Genomic DNA, 23965 nt, shown 5'->3' on the forward strand with positions numbered 1-23965 from the left:
TTATGCTTGGTCCTGCACTGAAGCTCAATTCTGTCTGGAAACCACCCACCTCCCTAAATGAATAGTTAGCAACTAAGTGGAGTCCACTGGGCCCAAATCCTTTGGATCACCACCTCACACCTCCAGCAGCAAGAGAAGACTGTGGAGGCAGCAATGGGTCGCTGGCACTAAGCAGCTACAGATTTCTGGGAACCGGGTGGGGATGGAGGACTAGATCACAACCCTCCACCTACCCCGCCCCGCTTAAAACAAAACCTAGTGCTAGCCCTCCAGATGTTTTGGGACTACAACTCCCATAATCCCTGACCACTGGTCCTGTTAGCTAGGGATGATGGGAGTTGTAGTCCCAAAACATCTGGAGGACCGAGTTTGCCTATGCCTAACCTCGTCAGAACCGGCCCTGACCGCGCCTGATCCGAGGGTGAAACGGTGATGCACTCTGCACGCGCTCAGGAGGCTGGATTGCCCAGAGCATCATCACTCCCCATGAGTTTCAGTCAAGGGGTGGCCACGCCCAGCTCCCCATTCGGCCCTCCTCCTCCGCCCCTCTCCCGCTTCCCCGGGGCCCCTCCGCCAGGCGCTTACCCACAGGAGCTGCTCCCTTATTAGCAGGCAGCCGCCTCCCGGCTTGAAGTCGCAAGCTCCGCCTTTTCCTGCCTTCCGTCATGGCTGCCGCCCGCCGCTTCCGGCGCCTGCCTCCGCGAGGGAGGAAGCGCGGCAGGGCCGGCGGCACCTCCGGGGAGAAAAGCCGGGAGCTTCCCGAAGTGGAGGTCGGGGAAAAGGAAGAGGTTGCGCCGGCCCGGCGGTGGCGTCGTCGTCGTCTGCGTGGTTCGCCCGGGCCGCTACGAGCGCTCGGCGGGGGAAGAAGGGGCGAGTTTTGTCTACGGGGTTTCCCGGGCGGAGACGCAGCTGAGGTAAAAAGAGCAGGGGCACTGGCGGGAAGCGCCTTGATCTGCCCGAGGAGCGGCAGAGGGACCTAGTCCCGCCTCTCCTGTTAAAGCGCTTCTTCCCCGCCTCGTTCAAACACCTCGCTTCCCTAATTTGACAGTTTATAAAATCCCCGTCTCACCCGTTAATGTTATTGCCGCTAAACCGCTTTCAGGTGTTGTGGTTTCCTCCCCCCCCCTCACATTCAAGCGGTGTATAAAATTTTAGGAAACAAAACAAGTGGTGGTTTGTAACCCGGATGTTGATGCTTGTATAGAGAATGAATCGATGCGTTCCTTGCCCTCAATTTGTGTCCGCCTTGTTTCGTTTTCTGGAGGCGTTACAGCTCTTTATATTGTGTGTTGGGGAAAAAAATTAAGGTTACATTTATATACCGCCCTTTATCCGAAGAGCACAGGGCGTTTTGCAGCAGAAAAACAATACATAACAGCAACGAAGCAAATACATTTCCCACTCCTGCCTGTTTCAGCTCCTTTTCACCCTAGTTCTGGTTTGGTTTTTTAATGTTTTTTTTGTCGGTTTGTGCTATTAAGATAGGTATGTATTATAACATTGCAAAACCCAGTGCTTTTTTTCTTTAAAAAATGTTTAGGGGGACTCTCCTTTTGACTCAAGAAAACCACAATTTTAGAGTTGAAATCAGGAAAAATAAATACAGTAAATGGACCAAAGTACAAAGTACAAAGATTCAGAAAATGTTTAGGGATATGCGTACCCCTGCATCCCTCCAGAAAAAAAGCACTGGCGAAACCTAATAAAAATTACTTTCAAAAAAACACAACACGAATCAACGCATAGTGTGAAGAGCTTTGTACAAGTTAAACGTGTAATCATCACCATCATAATTTTATTATTTATACCCCTGCCCATCCAGCCATTTTGCCCCAGCCACCTTGATAAGTAGGCACACACATGCGCCTGATGTCGATGGGTTGCAAAAACATGAGCACAACACAAAAAAGAGTCTCCCTCTCCCTTTGTGCTCTCTGGGAACTGGCATTCAGAGGCATAATGCAGGCATAGGCAAACTCGGCCTTCCAGATGTTTTGGGACTACAACTCCCATCATCCCTAGCTAACAGGACCAGTGGCCAGGGGTGATGGGAGTTGTAGTCCCAAAACATCTGGAGGGCTGAGTTTGCCTATGCCTAATACCTCTCATTCTGGAGGTAGCCTTATGCTTGGTAGCTGCTGGTAGCCTTATCCTCCATGAATTTGTCTAAAAACCTTCGAAGCCGTCCAAGAGGAGGTCATTATTGCATCTTTTGGCATTACTTGGAGTTCCTGGACCAAGGTCAGGGTGTTAAACGTTGGTATATACCGTAGTTTTCTTTGTATAAGACAATTTTTTATTATAAACTAATGTTAAAAATTGGGGGTTGTCTTATACACAGATAGTGCAGATGGGGTGATGGGCAATTGGTTGCAGCCATAAGCAGGAGATTGTCAGTGGTGATTGGGCGGGTGATTGATGGCTGCTGGCGTCGAGCGGGCAGATGGCGACGCGTGCGATTGGCAGTGTCAGTCCGACGGGTGTGCGATTTTCAGTAGTCCCCACCCCCCCAAAAAGCTCAACAACTCTTGACAATCCCCCTCCCCCCAAAATAGCTCAACAACTCTGGGCAATCTCCCCCCATTTTCTTTATTTGGAGTCCCCAAAAATAGGTGTTGTCTTATACACGGGGGCGTGTTATACACTGAAGAATACGGTAGTATAGCTTGAGACCAGAACAGTGTGGGGCTTGAGAAATAACCTTGCCCCATATACTGTATGACTTTAGTCCTTGGAACTTAAACTGTTAGAGATGCCAAATAATGTTAGCTACGCACTTAGTGTGGTGGCATCTACACTTTGAAACTGCTCACCTATAAACACCAGACAGGCATCTTCACTGTAATCTTTTTGGTGCCTGCCAAAAATATCTTTTTGATCAGGCAAACCATGTTGCCATGTAGTTTTAGCTATTGTTGATTTTAATGAATTATATTTTGATTTTTTAAAAAATCCTGTTTTAACTCTTCATTTATTGACAACATTAATGTTTGTTTTATTCTCTGTAAATTGCTTAGAGTAAATGGCTTACAATCAAGCAGTAAATAGGCTACATTGTTTTAAATAAAATAAATATAGGCTGTAACTTTCTTGAGTAACTTGAGTTAGTTACCAGGACTGTGCCAGATTCAAAAGTCTTGCAACCTATATTCTAAATGCACAGTATTATTTCCAGAAACTATTTTATTTTTGCTAAGAATAAGGTGACAGATTTCCTCTTAAGAAACTTGTACTTTTGGAGTGGGGCATATATTTGTTTAAAGTTCTGCTCTTTCATTATTTATTTTCATTTAAAGATACTGCAATGGCTGCTACTCTGAACTTGGAGTTAGACCCCATTTTCCTGAAAGCTCTGGGCTTCCTGCATTCAAAGAGCAAGGATTCAGCTGAAAAGCTAAAAGCGCTACTTGATGAATCTTTGTCTAGGGGGATTGACTCTAGCTATCGCCCATCACAGAAGGTACTGGAGTGAATGAATGAAATGTGTTAGATATATTTGTGCTATATATAACTTATGAAATGGGAGGCTCTTTCCCATTACTTGAGGAAGCCAGTAAGAACTGAAAAGAACTTCTAAAAGAATCAGTATCTACTTTCATTTGTCTGTACTGTACATTTGCATTCTGATTCAGTACATGTACAGTATATTCAGAGGTGAGTCCCAATGGGTTCAATGGGCTTACTTCTTGTTAAGAATGCTTGGGACTTAGAATCCTATTCTGAATATTAGAAATCAATGAAAAATAGAATTTGTAGCCTGTGAGCAGAATGTGGCTCAAGAAGGCTGCTAAGCATAGCTGCCAAGTTTTCCCTTTTCTCGCGAGGAAGCCTATTCAGCATAAGGGAAAATCCCTGTAAAAAAGGGATAACTTGGCAGCTATGCTGCTAAGTTTGGAGCAGTGGTGGTGCTGTGAGTCATGTTTCAGGTTCTTTAAAGCACAGGAACAACAACTGCTGTTATAACAGACCTAACATATTTCTTTCATATGGGCTCCAGAAGGACATTTTAATAGTTCTGATGTGTTGCTGCTGACATCAGAGGTTCTGATGTGTTGCTACTGATCTCATTGTTGACTTGGGATGTAAAAATAAAACCTGATAGCAGGGGAGAGAGAAGTTCTGGCTTGCATAGTAGAAGTGCTGGCATTACTGTCAAAATGGCCCAGATACTTAGCATACACAGGTTGCTGCCATCTTCTACTTAAATAATTTTGTGTAGGATTGGCATGTAAGTGACTGAACCAAAAAAAACCTGCTGCTTTTAAAATGCCTATACTTATCTGTATTAAAGAATCTCTATTTCCTCCCCCTTTGTTTGGCACTTTAGGGCAGGGGTAGCCAGCATGAGGCCCCCTGGATGTTATGTATGGCAGTTCCCATCCTCCTTGACAACTGGCTATGCTGGCAGGGGAAAATGGCATTTGGGGTTGGGGTAACATTTTAAGCTTTGTCACCTCTCAAAGTGTTTTGATCTCAGCATAGCAACTATATCTAATATTACCATTAATACAACATTATTGTTATGCTTTATACAGGAGGTAGATCAGCCCAAAGTATCTATTACAAAACCAGTTTCTGTTAAGCAAGAGCCTAAGGCTTCCTCAAACCTTCCTTCAGGTAGCAATAATGGCAAGCCCATTGCAGCCGAAAAGGTGAAAAAAGAAGCGGAGAAGAGGTCTGCTGATAAAGTAAGTTCTACTGCTACATGTAAAGCATTATTTGGATAGGAATTTTAAGCGTTACCTATTTGTATTTGCAAAAATTGACTATTATTTCTTGCTTTGGGGGCGGTATTAATCCTTGTGTATGAATGTGTTCTGCTTTGCTAGCTGTGTCCTCCCCATAGTTAATTCCTCACTTCTTTCAAGAGTAGGAGCTGTGTGCTTTCTCTTCTATGCAGATTGTTTAGTTTTCAAAGGGTGCCCTTTTCCTTGTCTACAAGTTCCTTAGCAGCTTTCCAGTGCTGCAGACTGACAAGCAAGCATGTTAATTTTGCTTGGGCTTTGTTTATTTTGCCTCACTTGCAATCTCACTTTACCCACCACTGTTTTTGACTGCATGACAGCAGGGCTTCTGTTTAATGCAAGGTTGTAATTAAATCTAGCTGGTGCTAGCATGGAAATTAAGAGCAAGAATGATGGTCCTGGAAGCATCTTAGTTCAGCCATGAAGTTGCTTGGGTAGCCTTAGATAAACCAGTACCTCTCAGCCTCAACAAACTTGCCCCATTTATAATATGAGGTAAGAATACTGGTGTGCCGTGCATACCAGGGTAACAAACAGGTATAGAGGGTCCTTGTAGGAATAAAGTGCTCTTAATAAATCAGGAAAATCACTTTAGTATTCACAAGAATGCTTTTCATTTTAAGGGATCTACAAACTTGGTAAGGCATTTAATCCAGAAGATTAAGTTATGAATAATGTGCCTGATCTTCAGATGATCCATTCTGCTTCATATTATTGGTAATGGAGTAAGATCAGAGTAATACTAAACTATGAATCTGCTGGAAGAAAAAGCCTGAGGCACATTTTCCAAATGCTTTAAGCAACAACTGCAAACTATTTTGATTTCAATGTGCCAGGTACACTTTGGTTCCTTTCATAGTGGCGATAAATATGTTTATCAGTATTACTGGACTTCTGTAATTTTCAGAGCACCTAACCTTCTACATAATTTGGAGATATTGGGGAAAAGGTTATGCTAATGAATGTAATGCATTCTGTAAATTTTGTGTTATGCAATGAATATGCTTTCTTTCAATTATAAACTGATTTCTTATTTACTTGCTCGAAGCTTTCATGTTTTCACCATCACTGTGTGTGTATATCATTCAGCAGATAAAGCTGGAAAGCAGTGAAGGAATTGACATGCCAAAAAAACCAAGACTAGAAAAGCCAGAGGCTCGTTCATCTCCAATCACAGTACAGACTAGCAAGGATTTGGCCATGGCAGACCTTTCAAGTTTTGAAGAAACTAGTGCTGATGATTTTGCCATGGAGATGGGTTTGGCTTGTGTTGTTTGCCGGTGAGTTTGGGAAAATTTGGCAATTGCAGCAGATTTATAGGGTGTAATTTACCATTTTGTCGTCAATTCTAAATAGTCACTTTTCTTTATAAGACAAGTGGGAATTTTTAATAGGATTTTCCCATGGTTCATAAGATCAAAGACCTAAAATTTAAACAATAAATTATGCCTATAAATGTTTTCAAACTAGCAGCTCAAGCTTGTGCATGCTCACTGAGTAAAAAGGATTTACTCCCAGGTAAGCGGGTATAAAAATGTAGCCTTAATTCACTTTGTTGTTGCGTTCTTGGTTGGTGAGGGTATTTTGTGGGCGTGCATAGGTTTTTGTTTTTAACCATGTGGGTATTCAGTTCTAACTGAATGTTCATGCTGCTGTTTTAATGCGGTTCACATTACACATTATCACAAGTTCACATTTCACAGCAGTATATTGCAGTTTTGTTAAGTTAATGGAAAAAAAGAAATATTTGGGTCAAAATCTGTCCCCTACTGCAGCTACTAATATCATAGTCACTTTGGGTTTGCAGTAGATGCCTTTGTGTAATGCACTGCATATCTATGCAACTTGAAAATCTTAAAATCTCAGTTCTCAGGTATCTTTCAGTCTCAGATATTAAAGACTTTTGACTTCACCAAGCAAAGGAATAGGGCTGTGTTCAGTCTTCAGATGGCTCGCTTCAGAAGTTCGCCCTAAGTAATCTCATTGAATTCTAGGTGACTTCTCTTGAGTAAATATGACTGAAGGGGGATGGTGGCAGCCTGGGTTTAGACAATTGTTGAATTTAACTTCATGTATGCATATATGCTAACCAGAGGCATGAAACTGTCAGTAATAGAATAAGTATAAATATAAAAACTATGGTAGTCTGAAGGGATACCTTAAATAGCTGTTCTGCTTAACAAATTGTTAAGCCACTGGTTTCCAAGTGTAACTAAATAGTCAAAAGCAAAATGTTCTGTGTGATTTGGAAATGACACTTCAATCCTGTCAAAATAGAGGATTTATTAGGGGGAAACCTATATACCTTTTCAAAAGCTCTTCTAAATCATACCATATATATTGATATTGTGTTTTATTTAAGGCATCAAACTCTTTCAATTGTTTCCATTTCAAACCAGCTTAAAACGAGATTTGGTTTCGACAATTTTTGTCACAAAGTTTTTATGTTTCATTTGGGGTTGAATTTTTAAAATCTCACCACAGTTATCATTTTATAGATTTAAAACATGAAGGTATGTATCATATAGTTGGAAGATCTTAAAAATTTGTGTTCCATTTTATTTTATTTTTTTAAAAAACTGTAGCTGCTCTGTTTAGCAATCAAGGCTGTAAATCCTTAGCACATTTCCTAGGAAGTACACTCAGCCTGCTTAGAATCACACTGCACATACTCCAAAATTGGCACAAGATTTTTCTGATTTGTTTTCAAATTAGCCCACCTTTTTTTAAAAAAAACTGTTTCTGAAGCCATCTGAATATTATCTTCTGTCTTCATTTTCCTGTTAAATAAAGGAATAGCGTATTTCTCTTACCACATCCACCTGCAAATAGAGTTTCCATGGTTACCTATGTACCTGTACCATGGGGATATGTGCCCCTGCCACAGCAGCTTAGAAGTAACCTGATTTGTCATCTAAAAGTAGTAACGGTTTGGGAAATTGTGTTTGGCTGACTCCAAGCCATATTTCCCTTAACATATAGTCTCCAAATTGTCATTTATATATTTTTCCAAGAGAAGAACCCCCTCTCCTGACATAATAGTAATGTTTTAACTGTTGAAAACATAGCACCTTGACTACAGTGGAACCTCTACGTACGAATTTAATCCGCTCCAAATGCACATTTGTAAGTAGAAACATTCGTAAGTAGAAACGATGTTTCCCTTAGGAATGCATTGGAAACGGATTAATTCATTCCAGGGCCTTTTAAAAAGGCACTTTAAAGGCAGGCAGGAGGCCTGCGAGGGGCAGCGAGTGCGGGGCAGCAGGAGGGAGGCTGAGCGGCGGCGGTGGGCAGTGGCAGCGGTGGCAAGGGCCCGATCCAGCCCTATGGAAGGTAGCACGGGGGGCGGGAGGGCAGCAACAGCGGGGAGAGCCCAATCCGGCCTCACAGCAGCAGCGGGGGGCAATCCGGCGGAGGAGGTGGTGAGAGCTGGATTGCGCGCGCAGCAGCGACGGCCGATCGCGGGCCTGATCTGCGGCGGGGAGAGTGCGATCATGCATGCAGCGGCAGCCGATCGCGGGCCCGATCCGCAGCGGGGAGAGCCCGATCCGCGGCGGCGAGAAGCTGATCATGCGTGCGGCGGCGGCATCCGATCGCGGGCCCAATCCGCGGCGGGGAGAGCCCGATCGTGCGTGCAGAAGTGGCGGCGGCCGATCACGGGCCCGATCCCCCGAGGCCGACAGAAGGCCAGCCTTGCAGCGGCAGAGGTAGCGGGGAGAGCCCAATCATGCACGTGGCGGCGGCCGATCGCGCAAAGCCGGCAGAAGGCCGGCAGAGCAGCGGCAGTGGCGAGCGCAGAGCAGCGTAAGTCGAAGAAATTCGTAAACATGCGGTCATTTCCCCCCTTCGTAAGTAGAAAATTTCGTATGTAGAGTCGTTTGGAAGTCGAGGTGCCACTGTACTTTGATCAAAGCTGCTGCTAGAATTATCCCATTTTGCATAACAATACATTAGGATAATTTCAATTTTGTATGCCTTCTTTACCCCTTTACATCCTGTGCAAATTTCCAGGGTGACATCTAGCAGCAAACAGACTTCCACTCACAGAGAGGGGCTTCTTTTCCTCTTTGTCACATTGTAGGTCCCTGTATGTCCCCAAAATCTGCTCCAGTGGGTTGGGGGCACCCAGGAGCATATTTGGGGGCATGCAGGAGGCAACAAGGGGAAGAAGAGGAAGGGGAAGTACTTTCGTGCAAGATGAAGTCTGTTGCACAGTCTTGCTCACATCTTTATCTCTCACTGTTTCTTCTTGGAGGTCTCGAGAGTGGCGGGGGGAAACCCAGCCAGATGGGTGGGATATAAATAAATAAATAATAATAATAATCTGTCATTTTTCTAAGATTTGGCTGTTCTTCCACAACAAATCAGTTTTTTGTTGTAACTGGGCTCTCCTTGCTCTAATGTCTTCCATTATCTAAATGGACTGGATCCAGTCTTCAAACTGTATAGCCTGTGGTGACAGTTTGGACACTTTTCTTCACCGTTAGATTTACATAACTCAGATACCGGTAGTAGGAGTCTGCACTGAATACAAGAGTAATAAAATAAGAATTAGTCATGATGGTAGTAGTAGTTCAGTTTTGACCCTAATTTGCCTCTTTGGAAAACAGCTTACCTTGGTCCAGATACTTCTATTACTGCTTGATATGGCTCTGGGCTCAAGGCCAAACCTGCTTTGGGGGGGGAATAGTCTCTCTCCCCCTTTTTTATTATGAGGAAATAAAAATAGCTATACTTTTTAAACTTTTGACATAAATGAGTAATTTGGTAGCATAATAGCACATCTAGAGTGGATAACATCTGCCACATAGATCTGGATATTTTTGTGAAGGGTATCTTAAAAAAAAACAACTTTTGTAACTTCCTTATTTTTTGGCAGAATTGGTTGAAATTTGCAGACATCCTGAAGACTTATAAAAAGTCAATCTATCCTAGTATTTTATGGGCAATTTGTATAAAACCATCTGAAATGAGAGAGGTACCCATTGGTAATAAACCAAGTATATCTAGTGCTTTTCATACTATACAGCTTTTTAAACTTAATTTTTTGGGGGGGAGGGGAAAAGTAAAGAGAATCATTTTCCTCCCAGTGGCTTTGTGGGCAGCAATTCATTGTTAGTGTATCTAGGCACACGAGCAAGCAAAATGTTTAGAGTTGGGAAGCAGGCTGGCATGGGCAAGTTTCCTCTTTTTGTACTGAAACAAGCTTGCCAGGGCATATCCTGTTCTCTGAGGAAAGAGCCTATAATCTTAGCTTCCTTTTCACTTCTTTTTCTATCCCTAATACCCACTTTTAGATGATTTAGGTTCCCCAGAGCTGGAACCAGCTTCTGAACGTAGGCTTCATTGTGATGCACATGGATGTTGTTCTGCTGAGAAGTATTAAGAATAGCCCTTTGGAGGCAGCTTTGCAAACAGCCAGACTGTGTTTTGAGAGGAAATGTTAGCTGTTTGACAGTGGAACGGACTTCCCCCTTGTGAGGTGGTGGACTCTGCTTCCTTGGAGGTTTGGACGGCCATCTGTCATGTATGATTTAGTTGAGATGCCTGCATCGCAGGGGGTTGGACTAGATGAACCTCAGGGTCCCTTCCAACTCTACAATTCTATGACTCTTGGGCCAAACATTTTGTGCTTTGCAGACAAATGACGGTTACTTCAGGAAATCCATTAGTAGAGTGCCAGGAATGTCATAATCTCTACCATCAAGATTGCCATAAACCTCAAGTGACAGACAAAGAAGTGAATGATCCTCGCCTAGTGTGGTATTGTGCTCGATGTACCAGACAAATGAAAAAAATGGTAAGAAGTTTTCCCCCTTAGAATAATTGATAGCATGCAGTGAACCACTAATTGGGTTCTTTAAGTAAGGAATTTCTTGACTAAATATAAACGGGGAATTAGGAAGGAGGAGGGTTGATGGAATACATTTTCCCCCTATATTGATTTATTGTCAAGTAAGAAATGCCTTAATAAATAGTTATATATGCTTTTTGAAGTCTGCTGGTGTATTTTTAGCTGGTGCTGCATTGATTTTTATATATTACTATTTCCCTTGCCAAAGGTAGGTGTTTGGATTACAAAAAATGTAAAAGTCAGGCAAGGTCATTGGAGCACGGGAAGAAGGAATCAGCTAAATGAATCAATAACCCCCTACTTTGTGCACTTATGTCCTGAATGGATTGCTCTCTGCAAATTATCTTTTAAGTAAGAGAAAGTAACAAATATTGGGCTACATTAACCATCTTTAGCTCCCATAGAATCTTTATGTTTCATAGAAGATGAAAGGCTTCGGTTTCATTGCTTCTCTCTGGGGACATGCCTTTTTGCATATTGAAGATATGGGAAGAGTATACAATTCCTGCAATTTTAAAAGTTGCTTAATAGAAGGAACGTTTCAGTGTTAGAAAAAAAATGCAGCTTCCCGTAACTTTAATTTTTAAAAAACGACAACAACCATGAAAGAATCGCTCAAATTACAAATAAACTCCTGTATCTTACTTTTGAAATCATATAGTACTTAGCTTAGATGCTAATGTCCACTTTGGCAATTGTTTGAGGCTTCATTAACTGCTGTTTATGAAGCCATTTATGAGCTTTGGGGCTAAGAACTCATCCTCTTGTCCATATTCTCCCTTGCATCACATACTAACTTTAGTGCACAAATCCTGGCTTGCATTAGGACAGAGTTGCCTGTTACATCTGAACCAGCTTAGCATTAGGTTGACAAACCAGGAAACAATAATCTGAACTGGGCCATTGACTATTGATAAACCAGCAGTATGACCTAGTCTGTTTAAAAAACAAGCAACCTTTGTAATGTTAAAAAAAATTAAATGTTGATTTATTTCTTCCTACACCAGCCAACAAATGTACTATTTGAAGGACCTCATCCTTTAATATGTTGGGATAGGGCGTTGACATTTGAGCAATACCACACCTATTATTAGAATGCGCCCTATACTAGTTTTCCAGTTCTGTTTCCTTTGACTAAATGCTTCCACCTTACCCACTTGTACTTTTTCCATTTTCCTTGCCATTCTTGCTGCTCTTTTGCCAAAATTGAGTTCTTGATTTATGTGCCCATTCTCAAAGCTTTTATTTCCATGTAGCTTAAAATTCCACACTCATCTTTGTTTCAACTGTCCCTCATGCTTTCTCTTGGCCAGTGATGAATATTTGCATTGACATTGCTAAGGCATTTCATTTTGTTTTTAATTCTTTCCATATAAAGAATGATAACATGTGTAATTTATACAGGCTCAGAAAACGCAGAAGCCTTCTCAGAAGCCAGCCCCTGCTGTAGTTTCAGTAGCTCCAGCTGTGAAAGATCCGCTGATAAAGAAACCAGAAATTAAGCTAAAGATGGAGACAACGTCAACTTTCCTAGCATTTAAGAGGACAGAAGTCAAGGTACAGTACATAATAAGTTTTGTGGAAAAAAATAAGTTATTTTATTGTGTTTAGCACAGGTCCGTCCCCCCAATATCACACGCATCTCATTAGAATCCAAAACTGAAGCACTTTTATTTTACTCTACTAGTTCGTCCTTAATTCTGAATGGGTGATAAAATATGTCTTCCATTTGGATACCAGCCCTCAATAAAATACTGAATTCATCCTTTCTAATTTATAAGAATCATTTTGTGTTTGATTTGGTAGACTGAAGGGGTAATCTGCATTTCTTCCTAGGCTTAGATAAGATGTAAGAATAATTTTGGCTGTTCTTTTCCATCCCACTTGTGGGGAATGCAGATAGGTTGGAAGGGCCTAATTGATTTATACTGGAATTTATAAATCACTTTTCCACTTCAGACTGATATATAATAAAATAATTAAAATTCAGTTTTGAACAGTTGAAATAATGATTAAAACTAAAACTAGTCTTATCTCACTATCAGCTGAAGAAGTGATGAAAACAAGCCAGGGGGATAGCTCACAGAGACTGTAATAAAAGCCTTGCCTTCTGCTATTGGCTTTCTGGATTAGGAAGCTTTCCAGAGCTTAAGCTGACAAACTCCAAGGCTGCACAGCTTCATTTTTTCCAAAGCTTAAGGGCATCACTGGGCTTGCTCACCAGTAACTGAAACCTTACAGAATCCCTGTTTTGTTTCAGCTGAAGTTAGTATGTAGGATTTTTGAACAAATGGAAAAGAGGACTTTTTAAGCCAATCTAATATTGTAGTGTAGCATAGTCAACATTGCAAATCAATTCAGACCCGGAGGCAGGGGGGAAGGATTTACTTTTCAAAGAGTTCTCTAATAACACGTGTAATTATTGACCCATTTCTGAATCAATGTGTTGGGAGTTTTAAGAAATGATCTTTAGAAACAAAGATCAAGAAGTTCAACATTGCCATGTTCTTATACAGCATCCATTTCCATGGGAAATTGTGCAGCAGAATTCCTAGCTGATTGTGCCCAAAGTTTGTGCAAATGTGATCTATGTTGAGCTGAAGTGTAGATGAGTTCTTTAGTAGGTTTTTACTGGTGATTGCCTTCTAAACAACTTGTCAGAAGCCTGGGCAAATATTTGCAAGGTATTGCAGACAGCCAACTTTACTGTCTATTAAGGCGAAATGGTAGTAGTTTCCTTTTTTCAAAACATGCAAAACAGATGAAGTCTGTATCTGGGAATTCACATTTGTTGTCTTGATAACAGCAATTTCAGATAACAGAAGAATAACCATAGATTCTGCTGTTTTTCTTTTTAATTCCCAAGTGCTGAAGTTTCTTAGGTGCTGCAGAATGTTTTGTCATTTTCACATCAGGGTGAAGGATCATTGTGCTTATTTAATTCTCAGGTAAAAATGTTGGTGTTGTCTTAACCTGGAGAATTAAGATACACCTGCCACTTTGTGCCCTCTGGTTTTTTGATCAAGGTGATTTGAGATACCAGTAATACACTACTTCCTAGATTCTTCTGTTTCAGTGTATCTGAAGAAGTGTGCATGAATATGAAAGCTTATACCAAGAACAAACTTAGTTGGTATCTAAGGTGCTACTGGACAATTTTTTAAATATATTACACTACTTCCTGTTGATTTGGTATTTTCTAATACCAAGAATGTAAAAAATATTATTACCGGTATTCATGCTGGTCTGTGTTCTGCAAGGATCAGCTTTAACTAATGTGGAGTTTGTACTGGTCTTTATTTTAGACTTCAGCAGCTATTTCTGGTAACTCCACCAGTGCCAACGTTTCCTCCTCATCAACCAGTGGCCTTACAGGATGGGCAGCTTTTGCAGCAAAAACATCCTCCGCAGGTCCGTCAACAGCCAAGTCGGGACCCACAACCCAGAGTACTAACAACAAGCCAGCTACTGCCCCCAATAATCAAAAACCTGTGGGTTTGTCAGGGTTGGCAACAGCCAAAGTAGGGCTAGGCTCAAAAATATCAACACCTAACAGTAGCACAACCCCTGTTCCATTTAAGCCCCTGCCCCCTCTCACATTGGGAAAAACAGGTCTTTGTCGTTCAGTTAGCAGTGACAATGTAAGCAAAATAGGGCTTCCAAGTCCAAGCAGTTCAGCTCCAAGTATCAGCCAGGCTGCTGGTGGAAACGGAAGTGGTGGAACAGCAGGCAGCAGTGGGAGCAGCACCAGCAAAGCAAGTGCAGAATCTGGCAATCAATCCCCTTCTCTGAAGGGTCCTACTTCTCAAGAATCACAACTCAACGCTATGAAAAGGTTACAAATGGTAAAGAAGAAAGCTGCTCAAAAGAAGCTAAAGAAATAAGAGAAGTATCTGATGAAGTGCAAACATGTCTCTGGGATCAGTTGAACAAGAGAGTAATAAAGTCCTATGATAAAAGCTACAATCATGTCTTTATTTGGTGGCGGCAGTTGTGCTTTAAGTCGATGCAGTATTGGATTTTCAGGTAATGCCATATTCTGAACCTGCTTTAGACCCGATGCCTATGAGAATGAACTATTTCTTTAAAATATTTCAATAAAAATATTGTTTGAAATACATGTGACTTAACACTTTTCTCTATAATTCCTTTGAGAGGAGTACATATAGGAGGGGAGGAGCTATCTTAATGCCAGCTTTCCACACATTTTTGGTGATTTTCACCATGCAACAACAAGCCTTCCATTTTTGTGAACATCTCAAATTGCATAGGCAGTTATGTACTGATTGAGATTTATTTAAATGGTGGGCTACACTCGCACCCAATGATGCGGCTTTCACATTAGGACTTGCCTTCCCTCCTCACTTATGCAGCCCCCTCCCATGAGCATCCTTTACCTCCTCTGAAGTGTTGAGGCATCCTATAGAGCAGGCATCCCCAAACTGCGGCCCTCCAACTCCCATGATCCCTGGCTAACAGGACCAGTGGTCGGGGAAGATGGGAATTGTAGTCCAAAACATCTGGAGGGCCGAAGTTTGGGGATGCCTGCTATAGAGTACAAGGGGGTTGAGATTGAGAGAGCGTCAAGTAACCATTGGGCGGGCAGGCAGGCATCATCACCTGCTAAATAACTTTATTTTAAGATGAGGAAAATAAAAGTTTTTCAGATTTGTAGAGAAAATGGAATAAGATGCTTGCCCAAGTACAAGTCAGCAGCTGTGTAAGAGGAGCAAGCACAAGAATGAAAAGAGGTGTACTTTGTTTTTTAAAGGTCCTGTCCTTTAATAGCAGTAAAAATGCATGCGAATGACTGCTGTCATAAAGTATTGAAACCTGTTTTTTGTTTTATGATGACACATGTCAAGATCCATGATTTGCAACAAAATGATCACCTAAGATAATCACAACACAGCATGCATTTAGACAACAAATATTTGTAAAAATACATTTTATTAAAAGCAAATACCGTATTACTCTGAGTCACGGACATTGCTGTAGTTTAAATTCACAGTAATAAATCTCTAGTCATACAGGCTTTGTCCCAATAATATTTGCTGTAGAAGGAGCTAAGCTTTCCATTTGTGTTTTGATGAACACTTTTGAATGCAAAGGCATTCTTTAGGATTATAATTGAGATCACAAAAATTTGGTAATATAAATAATATAAACATTCGTGAAAGGAATAAGTACAGATAGTGTTTGGCCTAGATTCTTTGTGTGCCATCGGAGTAAGAAGGTGTTTATGCAGACATTGGTTTACCAAAGACAGACGTGAATATCCATAACAATATTTTGATGGCAATCAGCTCTGATTGAAATGAATAATGCTTCACACAATACATTCCATTAGCAATTGCTGCACAAGCACCTTTCAACTGCAGGATTTTTTTCTTTAGCTTTGCTCCTATTCAGCTGAATGAGGCTCCCAATTGTTCAGTTAATTTGAGTCTTGATCCTCCAGAATAAACTAAAATACAGTTACACTTCAGACATGACCACAGTTCAGATTGCCCATGATCCCAGTTATTTAGGCTGTTGATGCTATTACTTAGGGTTGCCAGATCCAGACTCAGACAGCTCCTCTGCATTTAAATTGCATAGAAAGACAAACTTTGTTTTTCCATATGTAATTTGCGGTGGTGATGAAACAATGTAACAGAATTTGTCCTTCTATACTACTGCCTAGCAGGGGTCGGCAACCAAAGGCCCATGGGCCACAAGCAGCCCACGGCAGTCGTTTTGCAGGCCCACGAGCTGCCCCTGAACCGAGCCTCCCGCTCAGTGAGTCCCCGCGCGCTGCACTAAACCAGGGCGGTGCGGGGACTCGTCTCCACGGTGCTGGAAATCGCGTCTGCGCAGATGACGGAAATTGCACTCCCGCGATCCAGCCCACAGGGGGCTCCGCGGCAGTGAACCGGCCCAGGCAAGGTAAGCCTTGCTGACCCCTGGCTTATAGCACAGGAATCCCCAAAGAGTCTACATGCTGAATCAGCTGAGTTATGTGCTGAATTCATCTGCTTTTATAACAAATATGTTCAACTAGGTACACTATATGATATGTACCATGCAAGCCCATCATAAGAGTGAATACTTGAAACATGAACACATTCTAGACTCCATTGTCAATGGTTGGCAACCAACTCCTTACGATTCTACGTGAATGAAATTGAGTTGGAATAGAATTCCTTGCGCATCTTTAACAAATCTAGCTGAAACAACTGTCCTTCATTCCTCCTTAATTTGACACCCAGTAGGTAAGGCACATTAAATGGCTTGTGGATCTTTATTTCCGGCTTGAGCTAAACATTTTTAATATGGCAAGTGCCTGGAAACTAGAGACTTTAAATATCATATTTCAACACTTCAAAAATGAAATCCTGAAAATAACTCTTTGTCACAGATAACATTTATTATACCCTTTCAGAGTCTTTAAAAAAAACCACACCCGATAAATACAATTAAAATAATATCAAATCATCGTCCCAGTTGTTCCTTCTTGGCCTCCAAAGCTTCATCAGTATGTGAGTTCAGCCCTTTGCACACCGTTCAGCTACTGCTGGAGGAAGGGGAAACTGCTTTATCCCATTTTGAAATGTAGAGCATACCATAAATGGTGCAGGGAGCCTTTCAGCAAAGGAATGCTTTCTTCATTACGAACCATTTAGTATATAAACAAAAGACAGTGCAACAGATAAGGGTAGTCAACTTAAACACATAGGGCTTTTAAGCTTCATAATTCCCATTAAGATTCAGAAAAGCTGGACAGCATTAAGCAGATACTTCATTCCACCCCCATTTCTCAATTTGAAAGACAGGTAGCATTATTTACAAAGCCATGTTTGTTTTCTAGCCTGCTGACTTTTACTGTCACTGCGAAAACATTGGTGTGAGCATTCTGTTTATTATAGAAACTGCAAATGCTTAAGTGCATGATAGACTTTGCCCAGGGCAGCCTTCCATGTGTGTTGAGAGGCTACAGACAGACTTAGTAAAAAATAATATTTTTTTAAAAGCCCAAATCTGGAACTCTTTTAGGGGCCCAATGTATTCCTACTTATCACAAGGCAATCAAATTGGTGCCATGCACTAAATGTCTGGAATACTTCTCCTCTGCCCTGTTGCAGGCACATTAAAAAGGGCACTACAGATGTTTATGGCCCAATCCTGAGCACATTTACTTAGCAAGTATACATTCAATGGCACTTACTCCCTCCATTAGGTGTGTTTAGATTTCCAGCTGTACAGAAAGTCCTAGGTATGTCTACTCAGAGGTAAGTCCCATGGTGTTCAATGGTACTTTCTCCCAGCTAAGTTCACATAGGAACGTGGCACTGGTTACTTCTCCGGCAAGAATCACAGGTATAGGTGAGGGAACTTCATAATTTTAGTTTGTACATTTTACTTTTATTTCAGAGATAAAAAGAGCATGTGCTACTTCTACGCCACCCCTAGCTAAATTTTTGAAATGTCTACTTGGAATGCAGTAAGCAACTTGCGGCAAACCATCAGAATCAAGCTAGTGAAGAAGACATAATTTTTGGTGGGGATCCCCCCCCCCCCGCACCAAGCTTCATCTCCTTGGATTTTAACCATTTCTGGGAGATTGCAAGACAACTCTGGGGGATGCGCTAGGCCAGGGATTGGGGACCTGCGGCCCTTCAGATATTTTTGGAGTTAAACTCCTATTAGCCCCAACCATTACAGTCAATTGTCATGGATCTTGGGAGTTGTAGATCAGCTACACCTGGAGTGCAACAAGTTCCCCTTATCCAGGTTAGGCTGAGAAATACTATTGGCCAAGGACCCCTGGTGAACCTCATATGTGAGTTAGTGCAATCTTCACCAGCCTAGTGCTCTCCCACCAGCCCCAGCTAGGATGAGAGCAGGCTGGGGAAGACAGAGTTGTTGACTCCAATAACCTCAAATCACGGTGCTTGCTCGTATGTGGATGTGACATAAATGATTATTTATTTAGCAGGGCCTTCTGGCGGTTCCCTCGCTACGAGAAGCCAAGTTACAGGGAACCAGGCATAGGGCCTTCTCGGTAGTGGCACCCACCCTGTGGAATACCCTCCCACCAGAGGTCAAAGAGAACAACAATTATCAGACCTTTAGAAGGCATCTTAAGGCAGCCCTGTTTAGGGAAGCTTTTAATGTTTGATGGATTTCTGTATTTTAATATTTTGTTGGAAACCGCCCAGAGTGGCTGGGGGAACCTGGCCAGATGGGCGGGGTATAAATAATAAATTATTACTATTATTATTAGTAATTTATTGCATTTATATCCCACCTTTTTCTCCAAGGAGCACAAGGTGGCATATGTTATGTTCTTTACCACCTAATTTAATCCCCACAACCTCAAGGACTAGCTGGGTGACGAGAAATGGAGAGAAGTACCAGCTTGTGTACCCCCTAGAGAGGAAGGGTCAGAGCACAGGACGGCAACACTAAGAACAGGTCAGAAGATGAAGGTGGGGGGGGGAGAATGGTGGGCCACTGAAGAAGCAACAGGCTTAAGCGAGAGGGAAGAGCCAAGGGCAGAAAGCAGTTCAGACTCAGCACTTGAAACTCTCTGGGAGATTGCCTGCTCTACTGTGTTAGGTTGCCGTCCCCGCTTATCTCCAAGGACACAAAGAACTATGGCTGAACAATGAGCAAGAATTCCCTCTCGCCATGGTTTACATCTACATGGGCAACCTCCAGAGGAGGGGGGGGGAAGCAGGAACTGTCTGTCCTGGCCAGAGGCGTAGGAAGGGGGGTGGGGGGCAGCCCACTCCAGGTGTCATCACTGAGGGGGGGGTAACATTTGGCGTGCCACCTGCCTGTGACTTCCAAGTCTACCCTGAGCCATTGAGGGAAGGGGGGGAGCTGAGCCGCTTTGCCTTCATTTTGACAGCTCGGGGGAGGCTTGGGAGTCGTAGGCGGGCCCGTGGGTGACATTCGGCACACTGCCTGCCTGCGACTCCCAAGACTACCCCAAGCCATCGATGGGGGTGTGACAAAAAAAATCCCGCCCTGGGTGCCACCTGACCTTGCTACGCCTCTGGTCCTGGCAACTGTGCTATGGAAGCTGGCCCTGCCTTGAAGCTTCTCTGCCTTGTTTGCGGTTTTCTTGAATGAAGAATTAAACTCGTCTCTGCGCTTGAGTGCTGACCTGTGTCTGAGCCAGCCCTGATGCACAACAACCCTTTGAGGTAGATTTGGCTGAAAGGCAGTGACTGGCCCAAGGACGCTCAATGAGCTTCATGGCCAACTGGGTATTTGAACCCTGGGGGACCCAGGTGGCACTGTGGGTTAAACCACAGAGTCTAGGGCTTGCTGATCAGAAGGTCGGCGGTTTGAATCCCTGCAACAGGGTGAGCTCCCGTTTATCGGTCCCAGCTCCTGCCCACCTAGCAGTTCGAAAGCACATCAAAAGTGCAAGTAGATAAATAGGGACCGCTCCGGCGGGAAGGTAAACGGCGTTTCCGTGTGCTGCTCTGGTTCGCCAGAAGCAGCTTTGTCATGCTGGCCACATGACCTGGAAGCTGTCTGCGGACAAACGCCGGCTCCCTCGGCCTATAGAGTGAGATGAGTGCCGAAACCCCAGAGTCAGACACGACTGGATCTAATGGTCAGGGGCCCTTTACCTTTATCTCTCCAAGTCTTAGTCAGACATTCTAACCATGATGCCACACTGGCTCTCCATACACCAGGGGAGATTCCAACAAAAGCAGTGTGGCAAAGTGAAAGGATGCAAGCAATTCAGGACAATGACTGGAAACAGTTTCTTCTTTGTTTTTAAATATCTCCTTCATAAGTTCTTCAGCTCTTGATTTACCAATGAACTTTTGAGTAGACCGGAGCAAAACGGAAGACTTTTGCCTCTGACGTTTCAGAGAATTAGGTGCCGTAAGTGTTTCTGATGCTTACGCGTAAGTCATCTTCCCAAGATAATTTGCTGGCACGTATCCCTTTTGTCCTTTCGCTTCCGCTAACCACCATTCCTTATTGCCGCTCAGGTCGGAAAAACGAAGGATCCGAACTCGCTGGTACTCTTGAAGGCTGAGCTCCTGGTGGCTCCTTGCTTGAAATGCATGAACTGCATAAAATGTCTGAGAGGGAGAAACAAGAGAGAAAATGTCTTTTCGGTCCTAGCTGCTCTTTCAGCATACGATGGCTACATACACACATTAAAAGCACATAGCTCCCCCCAAAGAATCTCAGGGACTGTCATTTATTAGGGTGCTGTGAGGATTGGACTGCAGTTCTCAGGATCCTCTGAGGAAAGCCATGTGCTTTAAATGTATGGTATGTATACACCACCAATGGGAAAGGTGGCAGGTCTGTGGGAGAGCATCTGCTTGGCATGCAGAAGGCCACAGGTATGGCTGGTAATGTCTCCTGTCAGAAAGCAGGGATATAAGCAACTTTTACGTGCTATGATGATATGCAGCACTCCTATGAACACAAGCGAGTTTGCAAACCAGGGGCAGCCAATGTGATGTCATCCAGATGTTGCCGCACTACAAATATTGAATGTCCCATCAGCCCCCGGCAGAATGGATAACATCTGGAGGGCACCCCACTGACTACCCTTGATGCAGAAAGGCCAACAGCAGGCAAGAGGGAACTTCTTATTTTCCTTATTTGCTGATTACATTTCTAGCCTGTCCGTCCTCCCAAATGAGACCAGGGTGGCACCTATCCTGTGCTATCAGCTGGATAGCTCAGTTGGCTAGAGCGTGGTGCCAAAGTTGCAGGTTTGATCCCCCATATGGGACAGCTGCATATTCCTGCAGTGCAGTGCGTTGAACTAGATGATATTCAAGGTCACTTCCAGCTCTGATTCTTGAATCCAGGTGGGCAGCCTCAGGCCTCAGAGTTCCTAGTTCAGACACTGGGCAGCATGACAGGGCCTCACAATTTCCGGAAGCACCACTTCACAACTTTAGAATATTTCCTACGGGCCACTGCTAAGTTTGACACAATCCTCTTCAAATCTAAAGCTTCATTTGACATGCTCTTCATCTCACCACAGCAAGGGACATCTGAGAAAAACTTCCTGACAGTAAGAGCTGTTCGACAGTGGTCTCCCTCAGGAGGTTGTGTACTCTCCTTCTTTGGAGGCTTTTAAGCAGAGGTTGGGTGGCCATCTGTCATGGATGCTTTAGTTAACATCCCTGCATTGCAGGTGGTTGGACTCTCTGCATTCTAGGATTGTATGACTTTTGGACAGGTTTGGGCAAAGTAGGACAAACTGGCTTACACTGTCTAGCTTAGCATTATTCACACTGACTGGCAGCTGCTGCTCTCTCTGTTTTAGACGGGGCTCTCTCTAGTCTGAGCTGGCGATGCCAGGGATTGAACCTGGGACCTTCTGCATATGAGGTGGATACTCTTCCACCAAGCCACACCCCTTCCAAAGATTCTCTGAGGGGACCCACCTCCTTGCCACTACTCATTTGTGTGTCCTCTCCTTGCTGCTCACACACCTGGGGAGAACAGGTGAGCAAGCAGCTACAAGGAGGAGGGGAATGAAGGTGAACTCACGATGCTTACGTCTTGGTCGTCCACTCCGTAGAAGCAATCCACCTCTGTCCCGTTAATAGCTGCCTTTTCACACAGGCTATTGTAGGAAGAGCCGCTTCCGCTTCTCTTGTGCTGCCCTGCGGGTTTTGTGCTGCCGTCATCCACTTGCCTCACGGAGACAAAAAGGCTGATGTTATCAAAGTCGCCGTCGCAGAAACTGGCATCTGAAGCCTCCTTTTGTGCCTTCGCTGGATTGTAGGGCTTCAGGAAGGAGGAGTAAACGTACCCTTTCGAAACTATGGAGGGAGGAGGAAAATTGAAAGAAAATAGGATGCGCTTCCCTGCTCCCCAGTCCTCCTGCCCTTCATAAAAAGCAAAGAAAGGCTTGCCACCAATAAGGAGTATGGAAGCAGTGGGGAGACCACTTGGTTCCTGTTACCCACCATGTTCTCATTGTACCTAGTCTGGTCCATAATCCCCCCAGTGAGGCTGGGCAGAAGCCATTGGAGGCCCCTAGTCTCACAACTAGTGCTGCTGTGTTGTGGCAGGCAACTCTGGGTTGGGTGACACGGAAGGGGTAACCAAAAAAAAGGAGTTTGGCCCTTTGGGGTCATGAAGAGGGCAAGAGTAACACCTCCTTTTTTGTTGCTTTACCCTTTGGAGATGAAGGAGGAAATATTGTGGGTGATGCCTTAGGCTTATTCCATGTAAGTAGGACAGATAGCTGCTGAGGTGGGAATGTAGCTGCTACCTGTTTGCCTACTTTGTGGGTGACGCTGGTTGCGTCTGTTGTATTTTTGTATTTTGGATCTGCTAATAGTTGTTATGGCACCCAATACGTCAGTCGTTTTAGCTTGCATTGATGTTGAAGAGGATATCTTAGATAACTTATTTAGTTATGTTATCCGTGCTACTATAAAATGTGCATTTTAATTTTCTATTTTCTTTTGCATTTGACTTCAGTCTGGGATATTTTTAGGATGTTGTAAAGATTTTATTTAAAACACGAAGCAGTATATATATAAAACTTCCTTAAAATATATACTGCAAGTTAAAGACCAGAATTCTGCAATTCAGTAACCCAGTGCAAGCAGGATAGAATATAAATTAAGAACAGCTTATGTGTTTCTGTAAACTCCATCATGTTGGAAGTTGCTTTGCTTTGCACCAGCAGCGCCAAATTTTTACTCAGGATAATGTCACTCAAGCTAGGTTAGGTACTTGTGATGTGAGCCATGACCTGCTCACAGGGCAGGTTAGAATACTACTCGCAACCCCTGCGAGAACTCACGGTGGCACAACGTGGAAGCTGAAATCACAGGGCTGTTGCGTCCATATTTAATAACCATCACAGCCAAAGGACATCCAATATTGTGATGAATGTGCCTGAGGACTTACTTCCAGTGTCGACAAGCCATCTGCCAGTACTTCCGAAAGGATCCTTTCGTTCCACGACAGCCACCAATTCTCCTTCGTAGAGATCCATATCAAACTCCTGAGTGGCGTTGCATTTGCGCTTGGCTTGGTACAGCAAGTCTGAGTTGTATGTGGAGAGTATCACAGACCTGTGGCTTTCAGTCTGCCGTGGAAATTCAGGCTGGAAACAAAACAAAATCCAGCTTTGAGACATACTTTCAATTGCAATGCCATAGGAAAGCATATTCAGGGTATATAAACATTCCCGCTGCTCTTTTCTCCACCATATATGACAATCTCTGTCTCATTCACTTTCCCAATCAATCCCCACCACACTCTAAAGGCAAGTCGGTATTATTCAGTATCTCTTCTTCTTCTTTGGCGATCACTCGTAGCCCAGTAAGATTGTCTTCCATAAACACGGTTTTAACACTGA

General features: G+C 43.2%; 3 protein-coding genes across 7 annotated transcripts in view; 1 reads left to right on the forward strand and 2 right to left on the reverse strand.

Annotated features, from left to right (window-relative positions):
- GSTCD (glutathione S-transferase C-terminal domain containing) overlaps positions 1 to 723 on the reverse strand; it is a 55173-nt gene extending 54450 nt beyond the window's left edge. The window contains exon 1 of one of the 3 annotated variants that reach the window (XM_035111864.3): positions 586 to 723. Coding sequence is in view for 1 of the 3 variants with exons in the window: in XM_035111866.3 (XP_034967757.2) it covers positions 586 to 667 (82 nt within the window). In the remaining 2 variants the exon portion in view is untranslated. The remainder of the gene's footprint in view (positions 1 to 585) is intronic. The other 2 variants (XM_088660485.1, XM_035111866.3) reach the window with 2 other exon arrangements.
- INTS12 (integrator complex subunit 12) lies at positions 695 to 14720 on the forward strand. 2 transcript variants are annotated; one of them, XM_035111859.3, is made up of 7 exons: positions 695 to 914; positions 3297 to 3460; positions 4536 to 4688; positions 5835 to 6025; positions 10389 to 10548; positions 12007 to 12159; positions 13908 to 14720. In XM_035111859.3, the coding sequence occupies exons 2-7, from the start codon at positions 3305 to 3307 to the stop codon at positions 14484 to 14486; spliced, it is 1392 nt and encodes a 463-aa protein (XP_034967750.2). In that variant the 5' UTR covers positions 695 to 914; positions 3297 to 3304; the 3' UTR covers positions 14487 to 14720. The 2 variants fall into 2 exon arrangements, with proteins under 2 accessions (XP_034967750.2, XP_034967751.2); XM_035111860.3 differs by having other exon boundaries at positions 5838 to 6025.
- An 815-nt stretch (positions 14721 to 15535) lies between these two features.
- Positions 15536 to 23965, reverse strand: part of ARHGEF38 (Rho guanine nucleotide exchange factor 38) — a 53540-nt gene continuing 45110 nt past the window's right edge. The window contains exons 12-14 of one of the 2 annotated variants that reach the window (XM_035112853.3): positions 23512 to 23710; positions 22135 to 22409; positions 15536 to 20696 (exon numbers count right to left, since the gene is read on the reverse strand). In XM_035112853.3, coding sequence (XP_034968744.1) covers positions 20511 to 20696; positions 22135 to 22409; positions 23512 to 23710 — 660 coding nt within the window. In that variant the 3' untranslated portion in view covers positions 15536 to 20510. The remainder of the gene's footprint in view (positions 20697 to 22134; positions 22410 to 23511; positions 23711 to 23965) is intronic. The other variant, XM_035112854.3, reaches the window with a different exon arrangement.

This window comes from Zootoca vivipara, chromosome Z1, assembly GCF_965207765.1.
Source record: "Zootoca vivipara chromosome Z1, rZooViv2.hap1.1, whole genome shotgun sequence".
NCBI lineage: Eukaryota > Metazoa > Chordata > Lepidosauria > Squamata > Lacertidae > Zootoca > Zootoca vivipara.

Coding starts and splice junctions, on each gene's coding strand:
- INTS12 (XM_035111859.3), top strand. CDS start 3,305: ATGGCTGCTACTCTGAACTTGGAGTTAGACCCCATTTTCCTGAAAGCT. Junction 4,689..5,834: donor AGAAGAGGTCTGCTGATAAA/GTAAGTTCTACT, acceptor TATATCATTCAG/CAGATAAAGCTGGAAAGCAG. Junction 6,026..10,388: donor TTGGCTTGTGTTGTTTGCCG/GTGAGTTTGGGA, acceptor TGTGCTTTGCAG/ACAAATGACGGTTACTTCAG.